Here is a 16,349-nt window from a genome sequence, read left to right as displayed (position 1 = left end):
CTCATTGTAATGAATGTTTCGCTTGGCAGCTCTTCCTTTGTTAAATTATTTTTTACTTTTTGGATTATAAACACTCATTGTTACCTTAGTTTAGCATGAGTATTACCCATGAGGTTATAAAGAACTGTTGTTAGGAATTAAATGAAAATGTGCACTAATCTTTGATCATTTTAGCATTGGCATTGTGACACCAAACCAATAATTTCTATGTGTTGTGAGTTTTGTGAAATGTTACCTGTTCTATATGTTTGTATTTTGGATTAATTTTAAGACACTTCTCAATTATATCATATCATTAATAATTTCCTCTTTTGGTGCATGCGTTTATCTTCTTTTGTTAGTGCTGCTACTAATGCATATACTTAAAATGATGACAAGGCTATGTGTACACCACAAAATCAGTCATGATTTTCTATTCGATTATTTGTTTTTTTTATTAGATAAAGTAATTTCAAAAATATTTGGATCTTATTAGCTCTCTCTCATGTCAATTTGAGAGTGAAATACTCAATTCTCTGAATACACAATTTTGACATTCATGGCACAAAATTATAAATAAAAATTTTTAACAAAAAAAAAATTAGGACATCATATATTATTAAGGTATATCAGAATAGCATCAATTTATAGATATTTGCTTGAATCTACATAACAATATAATTTTTTTATTTTAAAACACAAGGAGTTGTATTAACATTATACGCATAATCAAATTATTAGTTAATAAGTTATCTTTGAGTGGGTTATTAACTTCATTCACTTACCTTATTTTTCAGGCTCTTGTGACTCAACTCGAACAGTTTACTTATGATTAGTTGATTTACTGTAGAGTAAGTTTAACTATATATTTTATAATAATAACTCTGTTCTTATTGTCACCATTTACGAAAGCACTAAGTTTTTTTTTAATATAATGAATGGTGTATTGACTGTATTCACTATATTTTACCCAATTACTGCTGAATCCATTTTTCCAATATATGTTGAATATGTAAACTGTAAATAGGTAACAATTTTGCATCATGTCATAATGAAAAGATCAGCAGCAGCAGCAGGCGCTAGACCATTCAATCCATGAAGTTCTCTATACTCAGAAAGACCAGCAAATTTTGGATGAAGGTTATACATACAAACATAGTCACTTCATAATAACATAGACATTGAAAACACTCTAATATTAACAATATACTTCATGAGTTCAAAATATGGTGAATGTAAATTTTGGGATCCCAATCACCCACAGGCTTTAAGATCTTTCAATTGTCAGATCTATTTGGCGGTTCTGCAAGGAGTCCATCTTCAGGATAATTGTGTCATTTTCCTTCAAGTTATAAGTTTGACAACATTCGGCCCAATCCACCCCGAATTTCCACTCTTTATTTCTTCCTTGACTTTTGGGTAGATGGAAAAAAAGACGTTGTTGCTTCCGCTAGAGGATGGACCAGCGATTTGCGAAATTGAACCATGTCCAGATGGAGTGAGATGTGCAGCAAAACTAGCACCCAGGTACTGTAAAAAAAAGCATTGTTAGTGTTTTGGGAGAAATTATTAAGGTTATGTATCGTAAATGGATAATCAGAATTTGATATGTTTGCATAAAATTGATATGAAGTATTTAGAATCAACTTACCAATCTACTTCCGGTCACGTCAGTACGTGTCAATGTCTTTCTATAGGAAACTTGTGGATTGTACCTACTTGAGGATAGTGTAAATTGTTAGTCTCCATCCTAAAATTGATCTCAATGTTATCTAGAAATAAAATTTATGGATAAATATATAAATTAAGTGTCACATTACCTATTGTCAGGTATTTCTTCGCTTTCAGAACTGTCTTCGCTAAACTCAATGGTTGAATTGCTTTTATGACACACAATTATTGGATTGTTAGGGTTATTACCCTCCATTGTTGAATCTTCATCCTCATCTGATGAGTCTTGAAGCTCAGATGATTCAGACCCGAACAATATCATAACATCAGGTGAGGAGGAGTCACTGTTGCTGTTGTAATCTAGATGAAATGCTCTTTTTATATTGTGCAGTGTATTTTGGTCCAGTCGGTCCCCCACATAAAAGTTTCTATCAGGAAAAAATTTTAATTGGTTAGTTCATTTCATTGAAAAGTAAAATGAAAAATATCCCAAAATCTGCATAGGTAAACTATATAGTATTTCCTCTCCTGACAAAATAAAAATTCCTAATCAGCTCGAATGAACCCTTCGTTATGGCCTTCTATTTATTTTTACTTTCTATATCCAACACTAAGAAATTATCCCACTCATCAATTGCGTAGCATGAGGACCCTAATTCGTGCTCATAAATTGCTTCAAAACATGGTGGTAGAGCTCTGTCTCCCTAGATTACATGTTACAGTTCAAATTAAATGCTGCAACTCACATGCTATTTACGATACATGACATAATATTACATATATTTGGTTACCTGCCCGTCGTATAGTCGAAACCTCAGAGTTGCTTCTTTTCCTTTTATCTAGTGTTCTTGGGTTGTCAGAAACTTCCTGAGAGCATATAACAGCACCATCATAAGTTAGTGAGACTTCGATTATTTGCAGTGTAAAAAATGGACCCGTGCCGACTTAAGTAAATAGTCATGTTTCATTGATATATTTAAGCTGTATAAGAGCAAAAAAAAAAAACAAAAAATACTGGGTATGATAGTAACATATAGACTACAAACATCATTAGTGGAATATGATTGTCCGATCATTATTTTGAAGCCATATACAAATTGTAGAAACCATAGTTAATTTCAGTTCCTGTGATAAATGAATAGAGTGGTAAAAAAATCTAAACTGAAAAATCTACAGTTAGCCAATGACATAAGTTACTTCAATCCAAGCCAAGCTTGATAAAATATGACATATCAAAAATGGTTACCTAAACAATAATTATAATAATGAGATTAAAAAATTAAGAAAACTTTTAGTACATAATAACTTATTAATGAGTACAATTATTTCATGAATCTTATGCTAATATATCTTTTATTTGATTCCGAAGAATTTATCCAAAACAATTACATAAAAAGTTATATAAAAACTACTAAAATAATGAAATTATTAAGAATTGTGCTTTTTGTTGAGTTGGGTTAAATATCAACTATTCTTTTGATGGGTATTTATTTTTAATTACTTAAAATCATTTTTGTTTGTCAATATCTCTACGAAGTTAGCTTTCTTTTTATACTAATCTCAAAACAGAGTTTGACCATTTAATTTGAAGGATTTGTTCCAAAATGTGGGGTAAGAAGACTCGCAATTTTACTAATCTAGAATAATAAGTTTATATGTCATGTACCAACTGAGTGTTACTTGATGTTCAATTTTTTTATACACATGCAAATTAAGTATCAATCAGGATTCAGATTTTTACCTGTTGGCATCATCCTATTTGCATGCACCGCCATCCAATTTTTTGATGTTGCTAATTGCGTTCTCAGCACTGAAGAATAGACCAACGATTTTTTCTTTTAGTACAAAATATTGTATTAGAACAATTAATAAAAAAAGGAATTTTTTTTGTTTCTTTTTGTGTTAAGAGAGATGGTTAGAAGTTAGAGAGAGAGAGAGGGACATTTCACATGGATGGTGCAAACCTTGCTTTGTTCTTCGGAAAGATCTTGGATAGATGATGTTGTTCTATATTCTTCTTTTGTACTTCTACTGAAACTCCTTGCTTTCTAATCTTTGGTTTGCCTTGCTCACTAAAGACAGAGGAGTTACACTCTTTCATTCTCGTGGACCCTAAAGGAAAATTCAATGGCCATTATTTGAGCATGTGCATTTACAGTTTAGATAGGCCATTTGTTTTTTTTTTTTACTTTACATATGTGTGTATTTTTTATTTTCTTGGGACCAACTTTGGGTCTTCCTTTATTTTTTTTAATTTGTTGTTGGAAAAAGCTACAACAATCATAGAAGTATAATGTCTAAAATTAGTTTTAATATTTAAAGTATATAACTATAAGTTCCAGAATCAATTTGGGAATAAGAAAGTTTATTATAGTGCACAAAATAAAGTAACCCTTGCTCACCTATTTCCTTCATTTATTTATTCTAATTCTTATCTCATTGAATTAGTTTATTGATATGTGTTTTAGTGCGTTGATATGGGACTTTTGAAATTGGGAATCTGCCTGGGGTATGGATGTTTTGTGTGCCATTTTTTAAGAGATACAGTTAGAATTCAGAGAGATAGGAACATTTCACTTGGATGGTTCAAACCTTGCTTTATTCTTCGAAAGGATCTTGGGATAGATGCTGCTGGTGTAAATTCCTCTTTTGTACGCCTTCTGATACTCTTTCCTTTCTTATCTTTGGTTTGCCTTAGTCACTAAACAAGAAGATGAAGAATATTTTGGAATTCAAAACTTAGTCCACAAAGGTGATGTTTTTTTTAAAGGAAAATTTAGCTAATTTACTAACCAACCATGGTTAGTAAAGTAACCTCTTGAGTACTGCTGTGATAGAAGCCATCATTTCACAATTCATATTTTAAAGCAGCCTCATTTTTTAACACAGATACTTCATGCACAGGAAGTATAGTTTACACTTATCTATTGTTTTGCTACTTAGAGTTAATAATACCCGAAAAAAAAAAGTAAATGTCGTTGTCAACCATTAATGTTTGTTTTCAAAGAAAACATGTAAATTGTATGGCTTCTAGATATAGCAAAGTCACAGAGTTGGTATTGTCCTTGCGATTGATGTGCTTCCATCCATTCTATTAATTGCATCAAGTTCTTAATAACAACATACATTTACAATAGATGACGTAAATTATAATTTAAAAACCTATTGAATAACGTTGGATTAATTTTTGGTTTAATCGCATACTCTAAACATAGACACTTTAACAATTTGACAAACGTATCGTCATTTTTTATAAATAATAGTCTTTTGAAAAAAAAATTTCATTTGAACACCATGTTTATGAAAATCATTAACTTACTTCATTATTATTATTATTATTATTATTATTATTATTTAAATTTGTGTTATGTCCAACAATTTATATAGTATGGTAGAACAAAATTATAAAAAAATTGCCAAAAAATGTTTTCCAAAGGGACATTTGTTTGAAATTAAAATAATAATATAATCACATCATATGCAAATTATGAAAAATGATTAAAAATTCTAATTATACTCCTATTTTTTAAATATATAATAATTTAATGATTAATATTTGAGTAAATTAGCTTATACCATATATTTTTTATCTTAATTATCAGTGATCACAGCTATTTTAAAAAACATTTAAATCATTATGAACAGTTATTCTAAAAAAATTGTCTAATTATATATTGGAAATAATGAAATAAATAATAAAGATAAGATAAAAAAAAATTATACAATAGTTACATTTTTGCCTTTCAATAATAGTTAAAAGTTTTGAAAATATTCATCAAGGTTTATTTTGTTTCAATTTTGTTCTAGGAAAAGTTTCCACTTTCAATTAAATGTACTCTTCCTGAGTATTTTTTACACAATTTTGTAATTCTTTATTTATAGTTTTGTTCTTCAATACTATATAAATTGTTGGACACAACATAGCTTTGAATGATGATGATGATGATGATGATGATGATGATGATGATGATAATGGTGATGATGACAGGGATGAAGTAAGTTAATGATTTTCATAAACATGATGTTCAAATGTTTACCAAAGGGACATTTGATCGAAAGAAAGATAATAATATAATCACATCATATGCATGTTATGAAAAATGATTAAAAATTTTAATTATACTCCTAATTTTTAAATATATAATTGGTTGACATTATATAATAATTTAATGATTAATATTTCAGTAAATTATCTTTTATACAATTTTAGTGTCAATGATATATTTAATTCAAATTTAAAAATTTTTAGGATAAAATTAAAACAAAGTAAAACTTAGAGTATTCCTTAAATTTTAAACAAATTTCAGAGGCAAAAAATATACTTTACCCAAATTTGTAATTATCATCTACTTACAATTCTAAACTCTTTTGGAGGAGTTTTGTAAAACAAAAAATTCTAAAAATACGATTTTATTGTAAATAATTAACATAGTAAGTTGAGTCTTGCTCCTTAAAAGCTCAGTTTTATTTATCCATCCCAACTTTTTCACTATTTAGTATTTTACACAGTCATTTTGCACTTAATATTAGCTAAACCATGCAAGACCTAAAACTTGTGAAATTTATTGCATGTGAGGAAGGTAGGTGTGCTTTCAATGACCTATTAACATTCTATAAATAGAGTTTAGCAAGCATTGGTCACCACAAGGTATTGTTCAGAGTTTGTCAAGTACTCCATCTTACACTTTACATTCCTCCTTTTAAAGTTTTCTTACAGTTTGAGATCAAGTATGAGTGATATACCTCCCACATAAGTAGAGGTTCCACAACTCCCTGATGAGGTTATAAGTGAAATCCTCTATTTATGTAATGCTCTAATCGTTGTCAGTTTCAATGCTACTTGCCGTTATTGGAGGCAAAGGATAACTTTGTTTGACTTTTTCAGTCAAATCTCAAAGATATGGAAAAGGCGTGGCTGCTCACTGTTCATTCACTTTGGGTTTGCATCTCCTGTGATCACGTTAGTGGATTGGATCATGAAGATTGCCGGGGAAACCGGCTACCTGAACTTGCCTTTTCTTTTAACCCAACACGGTTGGTTTCAGTTCATTGGAGTCGAGATGGGAGTCTTCTGTATCCGTTACTCCTCTCTTGAAAGAAGAAGCCACTTGGTGATTTGGAATCCACTTATTCAAATGCCTCGGGTACTAGATTATCCTTTGCAACGTAGTTCTTCTGAGGGTTCCTTTACTTATGCCTTTGCGCACTTTCCGAATAGTGTTCATTATGCAATTTTGCATGTTTTTAAAGATGAACCCAAAAGCACTGCTTACACTTTATCTATGTATACAAGTTTCACTAGGAATTGGCATGTTAGGATTTCATGTCCTTCATATGTGCAACGGTTGGATCCTTCGTATGTTGCAGCCAGTGGTGTTGTGTATTGGCTTGCTGACCGTGAAGACGATGATCAACCATACATTTTTTCTTTCTCATTGATGACATTGACTTTTAGCCAAATTTACGTCCCTCTTAAAGCTATGTCTCATTGTGGTTGCCTTTTGGTTAGAGATGGATGTCTATGTTTGGCATCAAATAATCACACATTCTATTCATACAACTCAGTTATATGGCAGGTAAGTGACACTGATGAAGGTGTTAACTGGTCACAACTATTTACATATAATGGAATAGGTACTTTGTACGTGCCAACTACCATGGTTAATCATGATGTTATCCATGTTATGGAGAGGCACCTACAACTGGTTGGGGCTCAAGTCATCGCGTACTCTCAGTTTTTCTTTGTTCGATATAACCCCATTGAACGCACAAGAAATAGGCTTCATCGGGTTTTTTTTATGATAATCATGTTAAAATTAGATCTATCCATGCATATGAAGAAACTTTATTTCTCGTGTGATGGATTACCTAGAAAGTTGTAATAGTCATACTTTGCTGCAAACTATGCTTGCTAGGACATAGGGTTTAAAGTTTTAAGGGTTGTGTGCTATTAAGAGTTGGTTTTAGTGGAACACTATGTCTTTGCTTATTGTGGTTTGTTTAGTGTGTAGGAGTGTTACCACCAATATCAGATATTAGTTCGACTTGCATTGCCCAAGGAAGACCATGCATGGCATTGCTGGTTCGTTTGTAGTATCTACCTTTATTTTTATGTTCATCTGCCTTATTTGTGTTGTAAGGGTTTTTATTTAACTTGGTGCAAAATATTTTATGCATTATGCTATGTTTTTATGGTTATATACTTAGATGTGTTTGAAAAGAAATTGTTCGATCTCTTTCTCTTAAAAAGACATAACACATAGTGAGAGTTTGCCAAATGGTTTCCAGTTGTATACTGTATTTGATGAGCAAGTTATATTTAAAGTATAAAATATTAAAGCTTTGAATGACTCAGAGAGTTTGATTTTGCTATGAAACAACTTTGGATGAATGAAAAAAAAAAGAGTTGGTAACACTAAACATAGCATCTGACTTCAATTTTAATGAAATTGTTTGAAAAAAAAGGTAAAAAATAATACTGTTTACATAAAATTCTCCTAGCATTTACTACCATAATAAAAAAGTTCTTTGAAGAAAGGAAATAAACGATTTTATCATACACACAATTCTAATAAGATTAAAAAATGTTTGAAAAAACTAAAATAATATTGCTATGCATGCACCCCTAGCATTATCACAATCAGGATAACACCTTACATGTTAAAGTACCGTTTTGTTAGTGTATTAACAAAAGAAATTACATTTAATATATGTTTATGTCCATGCTACTTGAGTTATAATGAACTATGTTAAATAGGTCTTGACTTTCTCAGGATATTAAAAGGTAGATGTAATCATTACTTAACAATCTACTTTTACCTATATGTATATTTATTAGTTTGCATCTTTTAAGACTTCACTCACTTATTATTATCAAGTGGTTCGAGATAAAAAATTAAATGAAGATGGGACATGAAATATTGCTTGAGGAGTTCAGGTTATTTCTAAAATCTTTTCTTATTTATTGTGGAGTAGTTCAAGACAAAAAATTAAATGGAGATGAGATATGAAAGATTTCCTCCTGTCATTTCAATCTTTCTTACATTGTCTTTAGTATACTTAAAACTTAATAGATGCTAGATTAATATCAAAATAAAACATAGAATTTGTGTAAGATATGATACTATTATTTATAATTCTACATTTATTAAGTTTTTTAAATATTATTTACTATTTTTTAGGAATTATTAAGTCATTCAAAAATATAACATAGATACTGTAAATTTTTTTTAAATTCTTCATTATGCAGCGACAAATTCATTATCATATCATCTAACATTCACTTCAGTATACAATCGATGATAATAATTATTATAAAAAAAATTAATTAATAGAGATAAATCAAAACATGTACAAAATAAAATTATTTGCTAAAAATTGCAGATAATTATTTTTTATAATTAAGTATTATAAATAAATAATGGTTAAATAGTCTAATTAGTGAAGATGGTTGTTCACATCATCATTTATTTTTTTATGTTTGTTATCATCATTTATTTTTCATACTAAAAGTACAGTGCACGCAGCCATAGTTTGGCAAAATATTAACACCAATAACCAAGGTTCTGAGAACCAGACCGGTTATCGAACCGTTTTATTTACTGGTTCACTGGTCCAACCGATCCAACCGTAATTCAACCGAAAAAACTATTTTAAAATAAAATACTAAATAAATTATAGAACATGTCTACTGGCATGTTACTTATTAATATGACTGCCTCTATCACCAGTTCATTGTGCTGATGGTTTTCAATGCTGCAAGCTACTCCACTCCTAAATTTAAGTTGCTTCCTAGTAAAGTTTCAAGTAGAATTTCAAAATATTTTAATACTATGGCTCAAAACATATTCAAGTTTGAGGTGTATGCATGTATTTAATGAAATCAAAGCAAAACTAACTATGAGAAGAACATTAAACTTACTCGTGGTTTTTATAGAAAGCATTCCATATGTTTTACAAGCTTCAAATATAAACAGCTCAAATGTTCATCAATAAAATATGAAAATTATGTAGATGTTTTTCCTCTCTAAAATAAATTGTCCAATTGTTAAGTTATTCCAGTTGTTAGTATCATTGTTAGAAGAAAATCTCAGCTTGAAATGAACCTATTATAAATCAAACTCCAAAAGATTATCAATTTTAACTCAATTTCAACAAAATCAGCACAATGATTAACAACCAAAAAAAAAGCACTAAGTGAGGTAATGAGAACAAAATCAAGAAACTTTAATAAAATTTAACATCCGAAAAAAAGCAAGAACAAGCCAATAACAGTTTATCAGTACCAATTTAGCATCAATCAATAAGCCAGTAACAGAGTTCATTAATCAAGAACAGGCTAGAACAAGCGAGAGTAGTGAGTAAAGCCAATCAAGTTTTTAACATATTTTTCACAAGGTTAACACAAAAAATTAACATGGTTTAACAAAGATTAACAAAGTTTTTAACCCAATTTTAACAAGCTCAGCACAATGATTAACAACAAAAAAGTCCTAAATGAGGTAATGAGCACAAAATCAAGAAACTTTAACAAAATTTAATAACAGATAAAAAAAGGCCAAAAACAAGCCAGTAACAGTTTATCAGCACCAATTTAGCATCAATCAATAAGCTAATGATTAACAAGATCAGCACAATGATTAACAACAAAAAATGCACTAAGTGAGGTAATGAGCACAGAATCAAGAAACTTTAATAAAATTTAACATCAGAAAAAAAGCAAGAACAAGCCAATAATAGTTTATCAGTACCAATTTAGCATCAATCAATAAACCAGTAACAGAGTTAATTAATCAAGAATAGCCTAGAACAAGCTAGAGTCCTGAGCAAAGCCAATCAACCAAGAACAAGCACTAAAAAATGGCATTATCATAAATGCATTGTCGAGTCTGCAATCTCCTAATCTAAAAACAAGAGAAAGTACCTATGAAAGTTCTTAATTACAATTGTTACCAAATAGAAACCAAAATAAAAATGGGTCAAAAAATGTAACTTACCCATTTTTAATCCTAAGCTTCACTGTATTTCCTATCATGATCACCAACTTAAAAAATATCAACCATTTGACAAAGAATTCATAGTTTAGTAATAGTTTTCTATTAGCATCTATGTTGGGCCTGGTAACAAGATAAATTCACAGCTTAGATATTCTGAACAGATGAAAATACATGGATTGTGTAGATCATATGACCAATATGATTTCTTGCTTTATTTTTTGTAAAATGGGTTTTGTTAACAATTTAATCATCAATCCTCAATTTAATTAACAAGATTTTCAATTTAAGTAAGAAGTAGTGAGCAATGGACAACGACAGAGTCATCAATCATCATCAATCATAGGTTCACAAGAACCCACGGCAAATTATTCAATAATTATTCAACTCAGTAACAAGTAACAACAACAAAGTTCACAGCTTAACTAACAATAATTATTCATAATTATTCAACAAGTTCACAGTTCACAGTTCAAATCACCGTTCAATGTAACGAAAAATTATTCAATTAAAGTTAAAAATTATTAAAAATGCAAAGCAAATTCAATAATCATGCAATGATTTCTGAACAAAGCATAAAAAAATTAAAAAAACAAAGAACAAATGAGCTCTGAGTCACTGACCTTCGATCGCTGAGGAGGACGGATGGCGACAGAGGACGGCGATAAGATGACGGCCGCCGAGCACATGCAAGAAGCGGCGCGCTTGCGACGGGGACTGCGAACAGCTCGAGGACTTGGAGACTCCCCTGACTGTGACGCACGAAGACTCGAGGAGATGACTGCGACAGATGGCGACAGACAACGGCGACAAGACGACGACCACCGAGCTCGAGGGAGAAGCGGCACGCCTGCGACTTGTGACTGTGAACAGATTGAAGACTTGGAAGAAACTCCCCTAATTGCGATGCACGAAGACTCGAGGAGACAAGCCCCTGACTGCGACGGACGGCGGCAAAGACGGATCCTCCTTGCGGTGGTGGTGGCGGCTAGGGTTTTTCCCTTGGTTAAGGCTGGGCGTGTTTGCTCAAAAGAATACGGAAGGAGATGGATAAGACGTGTTTTGGCTTCTTTGATTTCTCCTTAAGCACAAAATTGTGTCGTTTTGTTCAAACCGGCCGGTTCCGGTTCGACCGGCCGGTTAGCAATTTATGGCTGGTTTTGTAATTTTCGGTTTCAAACATCAGACCGAATCGTTATTATCTCCGGTTTTGTGGCCGAATCGATCGGACCGGCCGGTCCGGCCCGATTTTCAGAACCATGCCAATAACAATAGTTAGCCTCTTTATTTTCTTTTTGCCACCTTCACTATTTAATTTGAAATTTGCATCATCTACTGTTTCCTTTTACATCTATCATATATTTGTCAGGTAGCCAAATAATTATAATATTATCTTATTAGTTTATTATTTTAATGGTATTTTATGTCTTTTTAGTTATATTTTATTTTTTATATAAAATATTATAATATTATTTAACAATTGCTGTCATTTTATTAGTGTAAACTAATGGAACATTTTTATAATTTACAACTTTTAAAGTTTTAAATTTTTAAACTATGTTCTAAGTAATTTTATCATATTTTTGCATATAAGTTTTAAAAATTTTAATAATTCTTTTATATTTAATTAATTTGGTACTATTTTACGGTGTGTTAGTTTTTGAGTTAATTTTTTTTTTTAAAAAAATATATTCAAAATTCAAAAAGAATTGTAATTGGGTGGATATCTTAGGCTGCCAGATTGCGTGTTGATGGAGGCGGATAATGGGCCTGAAGCTCGCCAAAAATAAAAAGAAAACAAATGTATGGGTTCTGAGAAAAAAGTGAAGTTATTCTCGTTCACTTCAACTTGTCCATCATCTCTCTATGTCGATTAGAAACCCTAAATACTATCTTCTCCTTCGTGCCCTCCTCGATAGCCCTGTCAATCCTTCTTGCTGAGCAACAAAGATCACTGGTGTGGTCTTCAACAGCCTTGGTGAGACATGGAAGGTGGATATCTCAGTCAGCGGTCCTCTCCTCTAGGGATGGTCTGGATATCTGTTTTTGTCTTGTATTGCATCTTCAACCTTTTTTATTTAGGGTTTCTTTTTTCTTTTGGTTGTGTTTGATTTGGAATTTCGTATGTGTTTGATTTCTCCATGGTTTGAGATGTTCAAATTGTTTGTCTCATAATGTTGAAAATTCTAACCATGTTTTATTCAAATTGGAACGAAACCTTTTTTTTAATAGCTGATTTGTAGTAATATGACCAAGATTGAAAGCGACTTTTGATGTTTCAATATATGAAAATGTGCTTCCATGCTATGGTTGATGCAGGATAATTTGCCATGCTTTTTCTAAATTACACTAACATTCCTGTGATAGTAACTGAATCTGGATGGCCCTCGAAAGGTGGATCTAACGTGCCTGATGCAACAATCGACACTGCAAATACTTACAGTAGCAATCTAATAAAGCATGTGCTGAACCAAACTGCAACTCCCAAGTATCCTGGAATTTCTGCTAGCACTTGTATTTATGAGCTCTACAACAAGGATATGAAGCCGGGGCCATTGTCTGGGAAGAATTGGGGACTCTTCAATGCAAATGGTGCACCTAAGAATGGAAAGACTCCTAATTCCTGTCACTTCGATGGAGTGGCTTCTATCTCCACCACGGATCCAAGTATGGTGCTATATGCATTTTTTAGTTTAATTTAGCATTGATTAATTTGGAAATCTCTACAGTTTAAAAGCTCTAATAAAGTTCTTTTATTGTGCACAAGTTTTCAATTAGTCTCTATAGCTTAAACATGGATAGTTAACTGCTTATACTGTGCATTCATGTCAAAAATAGCGATTCATCATCCAATATATAGGGACCTGATTAGGAAATGTCTGTTCAAATGAACTTGATTAAATGAGTGATGCATTTTTGTACGAGTGATGCATTTTTATCCACTCATTTTCAGATAGTAAATGAGGTCAACAGTTGAGAATAATATTCTTTGTTATGTTCTGTGTCCGTTTCTCTCATTTTTTTTTTATTTTTTTATCTGCTTGATTTTTTAGTGCAAAGATACTCATCATTTATTGAAATTTTTTTTTCTGTTTTTGGTTATGAATTGTTTATTTTTTCTTGAAAAATATTCTTTTCTCTCTGTCAAGAAATTTTTAACTTTAATAGAAAACCATATATTTATTTTAGTTTCACTGATGATATCAAATAATTTTTTAATATTTCGATTACTCATGTCATTTTTCTTAATTTTGTGCTTTCTATTTCTCGATTTTTAAAATATATAATTTGATGCTTTTGGAAGAATAAAATACCTTTGTTGTAAAAAGTGAGAAAACCTATAAAATTTGATATGGCTCAATTCCAACTGCTGTCGTCCTCATTTTGTATCTTGAGAAGTCGTTACCTGTTTCCTTACTATTTTTTATTTTTGTTATTTGTGTTTGTCCTTTTATTTTTGTCACAACCAAATTGAGTTTCAAAGTCACCTGTGTGCTTTTTTTATCCTGTTCTCTTTAAAGCCAAATTTTCTTCTGTTTCTTATTTATATATAACTGTACATGACTCATCACTGAGTTTTTATCCTATAATTATTTCAGCGTTATTTATTCTTAGGTAGTGATCTAAGTAATTAATTAGTGTTGCTGTTCTGTCTATTTTTTCACTATCTAATTCACATTGGAGCTATTTATCTCTTATACTTCTAATTGATGAATGATGCTCTTTTACACATTTAATTTTGAAGAACTGTTGTGTTAAAATAGTGGTAAATTCTTTCAGAATCGGTGTTATGTAATTTCACTCAGGAGGATAAAGTGAAGAGGGTGCAACAACAGGAGGTTCGTGTTAAGCGTGTTAAGGTAAGAATTATTGTGTTTCTTTCTCAGAGAATATATTCAGTTAAAATTTATTTATCTTCAGAAAATGAGAAGAATTTGATGAATAATATTCTCTTACCATAAGAAATAAGATCTTTAAATGATCATGAACCCTAAAATAGCTTTTAATAAAATTCGTAACTTCAAAGTGTTATAGACTCTGCTCCTAATTGATTAATTTTTCTTTGGAGATTAAAGAAAAAACGTACCTTTGTTGTACATAAATGCATACTTCTTTTATCTTTGTTAGTTAAAATGTGGCTAATTTTTTTTGTTCTAGCAGCAACTGAAACAGAAGCATGTGGAAAAAAAAAACACAATGATCTTGGGACACATAATAAGAGCTATATACGCTCCATATGAAAACACTTCAATTGCTCTCCGAATATCCTAGAAATTGTAGGCATCATATTGAATTTGGTTTTCTAATATGTAATTCATAGTAACCTTGAATAATTTTGATTCTTTTCTGAACTTTGTCTTCATGAAGAGAGATTCTTTTTCTATTTTCTGTTAGGTTCTTCGTTTTCAGTATGCAGGAATTTTATTAGGGTTTGCAATTGTGTTTCTGATTTCCCACTGGGGTTTGCGTGTTTCCATGGTGATTTCAGACTTATTCGGAGCATTTTTGTGTAGTTAAATCTGAGTTGTGTAATTTTTCGTTGATTTTAATACTAAATTTTCTATAGTGTACACTGAACTATTGAGCTATTAATACTCATACACACTTGATCTTATTTATTGTTTGATTAGTTATTTTGTTGAATTGTTTTTTATTTCTTTAATCCTTTCTTGGATATATCTCGACCTTGGTTGTTGGATGAAGTTTTGATCATAGCCTTCCTTCTCCTTCTGTGCTCTCTTTCTTCTGTACTCCTCTATTTGTTTTAGGGTAGGGTTTAGGGAGAGGGATGATTTGTGGGAGTGATTACTGATTGGAATATGGGTCAAATTGAAAAGCTGGATTTGTGGTCATGGGGCTGTCTTTTCACTTTCATAATGGCAATTATGAGGTGATCCAATAGCTTCGACAAGTTAGTAGACATTAGATTGATTTAAGTTTTCTAATGATGTATTCATTGGGACACTTGCTCTATTGGGTCTTCCTTTGTTTTCATCAATTTGTTGTTGAAAAAAGCTACAGCAATAATAGAAGTATAATGTCTAAAATTAATTTTAATATTTAAAGCATATAACTTTAAATTTGGGCATCAATTCGGGAATAAGAAAGTTTATTACAGTGCACAAAATGAGTTAAATAAACACTATTATGAGAAACTTGTCTCTTTTATATACGGTTAAAGGTTTTTTTTTCTTAATATCTTTGTGTAATTTCTCTTTTCGTAGTAATCTGATATTGTGAATTATGAGTGTTCTTCTATTGATTTTTTAAAATTTCTACCTGTGTTTGAAAAGAAGTAGGACATGGCCATTTTGTGTACACTTGCTTTGTTAAGTGTAAAAAAAGGACCTTCAAGGGCCATGAGGTTGATATCAAAAACAAAGGTCTCCATTTTTATTTGTATTTTTATTAATAAAGCTTTGGTTTTGATTGGTTCTTGAGTTTCATATTTTTAGAGTCTTGGTAAAGGTCTCAATTTTTATTACAAACAATTTTTTTCCTTTTGCATAGTAGATTCTCAAAAGTTAATGGTGTACTAGAGTGTGTTGTAAATACTCTTCAAATCTAGTTTCACTAATTTCTTTCTCTCATATTAATTTGTTTATTTGATAATTTACTGGATAAATCTTGATTTCTTATATGATTTTCTTCGTTCAGCTAGAGTTGTGAATTTATGGAGGAGACTGTGTCCTAGATGCACAATGG

General features: G+C 31.0%; 1 protein-coding gene across 1 annotated transcript; it reads right to left on the bottom strand.

Moving 5' to 3' along the window:
• Window positions 1-953: 953 nt before the first annotated feature.
• On the bottom strand, window positions 954-12,001 carry LOC112742758 (uncharacterized). Its single transcript, XM_072215838.1, has 6 exons — window positions 11,980-12,001; window positions 11,267-11,724; window positions 2,442-2,517; window positions 1,800-2,078; window positions 1,631-1,697; window positions 954-1,509 (listed from the first exon to the last, which is right to left on the bottom strand). The coding sequence occupies exons 1-4, from the start codon at window positions 11,999-12,001 to the stop codon at window positions 2,029-2,031; spliced, it is 606 nt and encodes a 201-aa protein (XP_072071939.1). The 3' UTR covers window positions 954-1,509; window positions 1,631-1,697; window positions 1,800-2,028.
• Between the last annotated feature and the right edge of the window lie 4,348 nt (window positions 12,002-16,349).

The sequence above is a fragment of the Arachis hypogaea genome, chromosome 14 (genome assembly GCF_003086295.3).
Source record: "Arachis hypogaea cultivar Tifrunner chromosome 14, arahy.Tifrunner.gnm2.J5K5, whole genome shotgun sequence".
Classification (NCBI taxonomy): domain Eukaryota; kingdom Viridiplantae; phylum Streptophyta; class Magnoliopsida; order Fabales; family Fabaceae; genus Arachis; species Arachis hypogaea.
Note: the sequence above shows the minus strand (reverse complement) of the source record. Positions and strands in the feature narration are given on the sequence as shown.

Coding starts and splice junctions, on each gene's coding strand:
- LOC112742758 (XM_072215838.1), bottom strand. CDS start 12,001: ATGATAGATGTAAAAGGAAACA. Junction 11,725..11,979: donor GATAGATGTAAAAGGAAACA/GTAGATGATGCA, acceptor TTTGTGCTTAAG/GAGAAATCAAAGAAGCCAAA. Junction 2,079..2,441: donor TTCGACTATACGACGGGCAG/GTAACCAAATAT, acceptor TTTTCCTGATAG/AAACTTTTATGTGGGGGACC.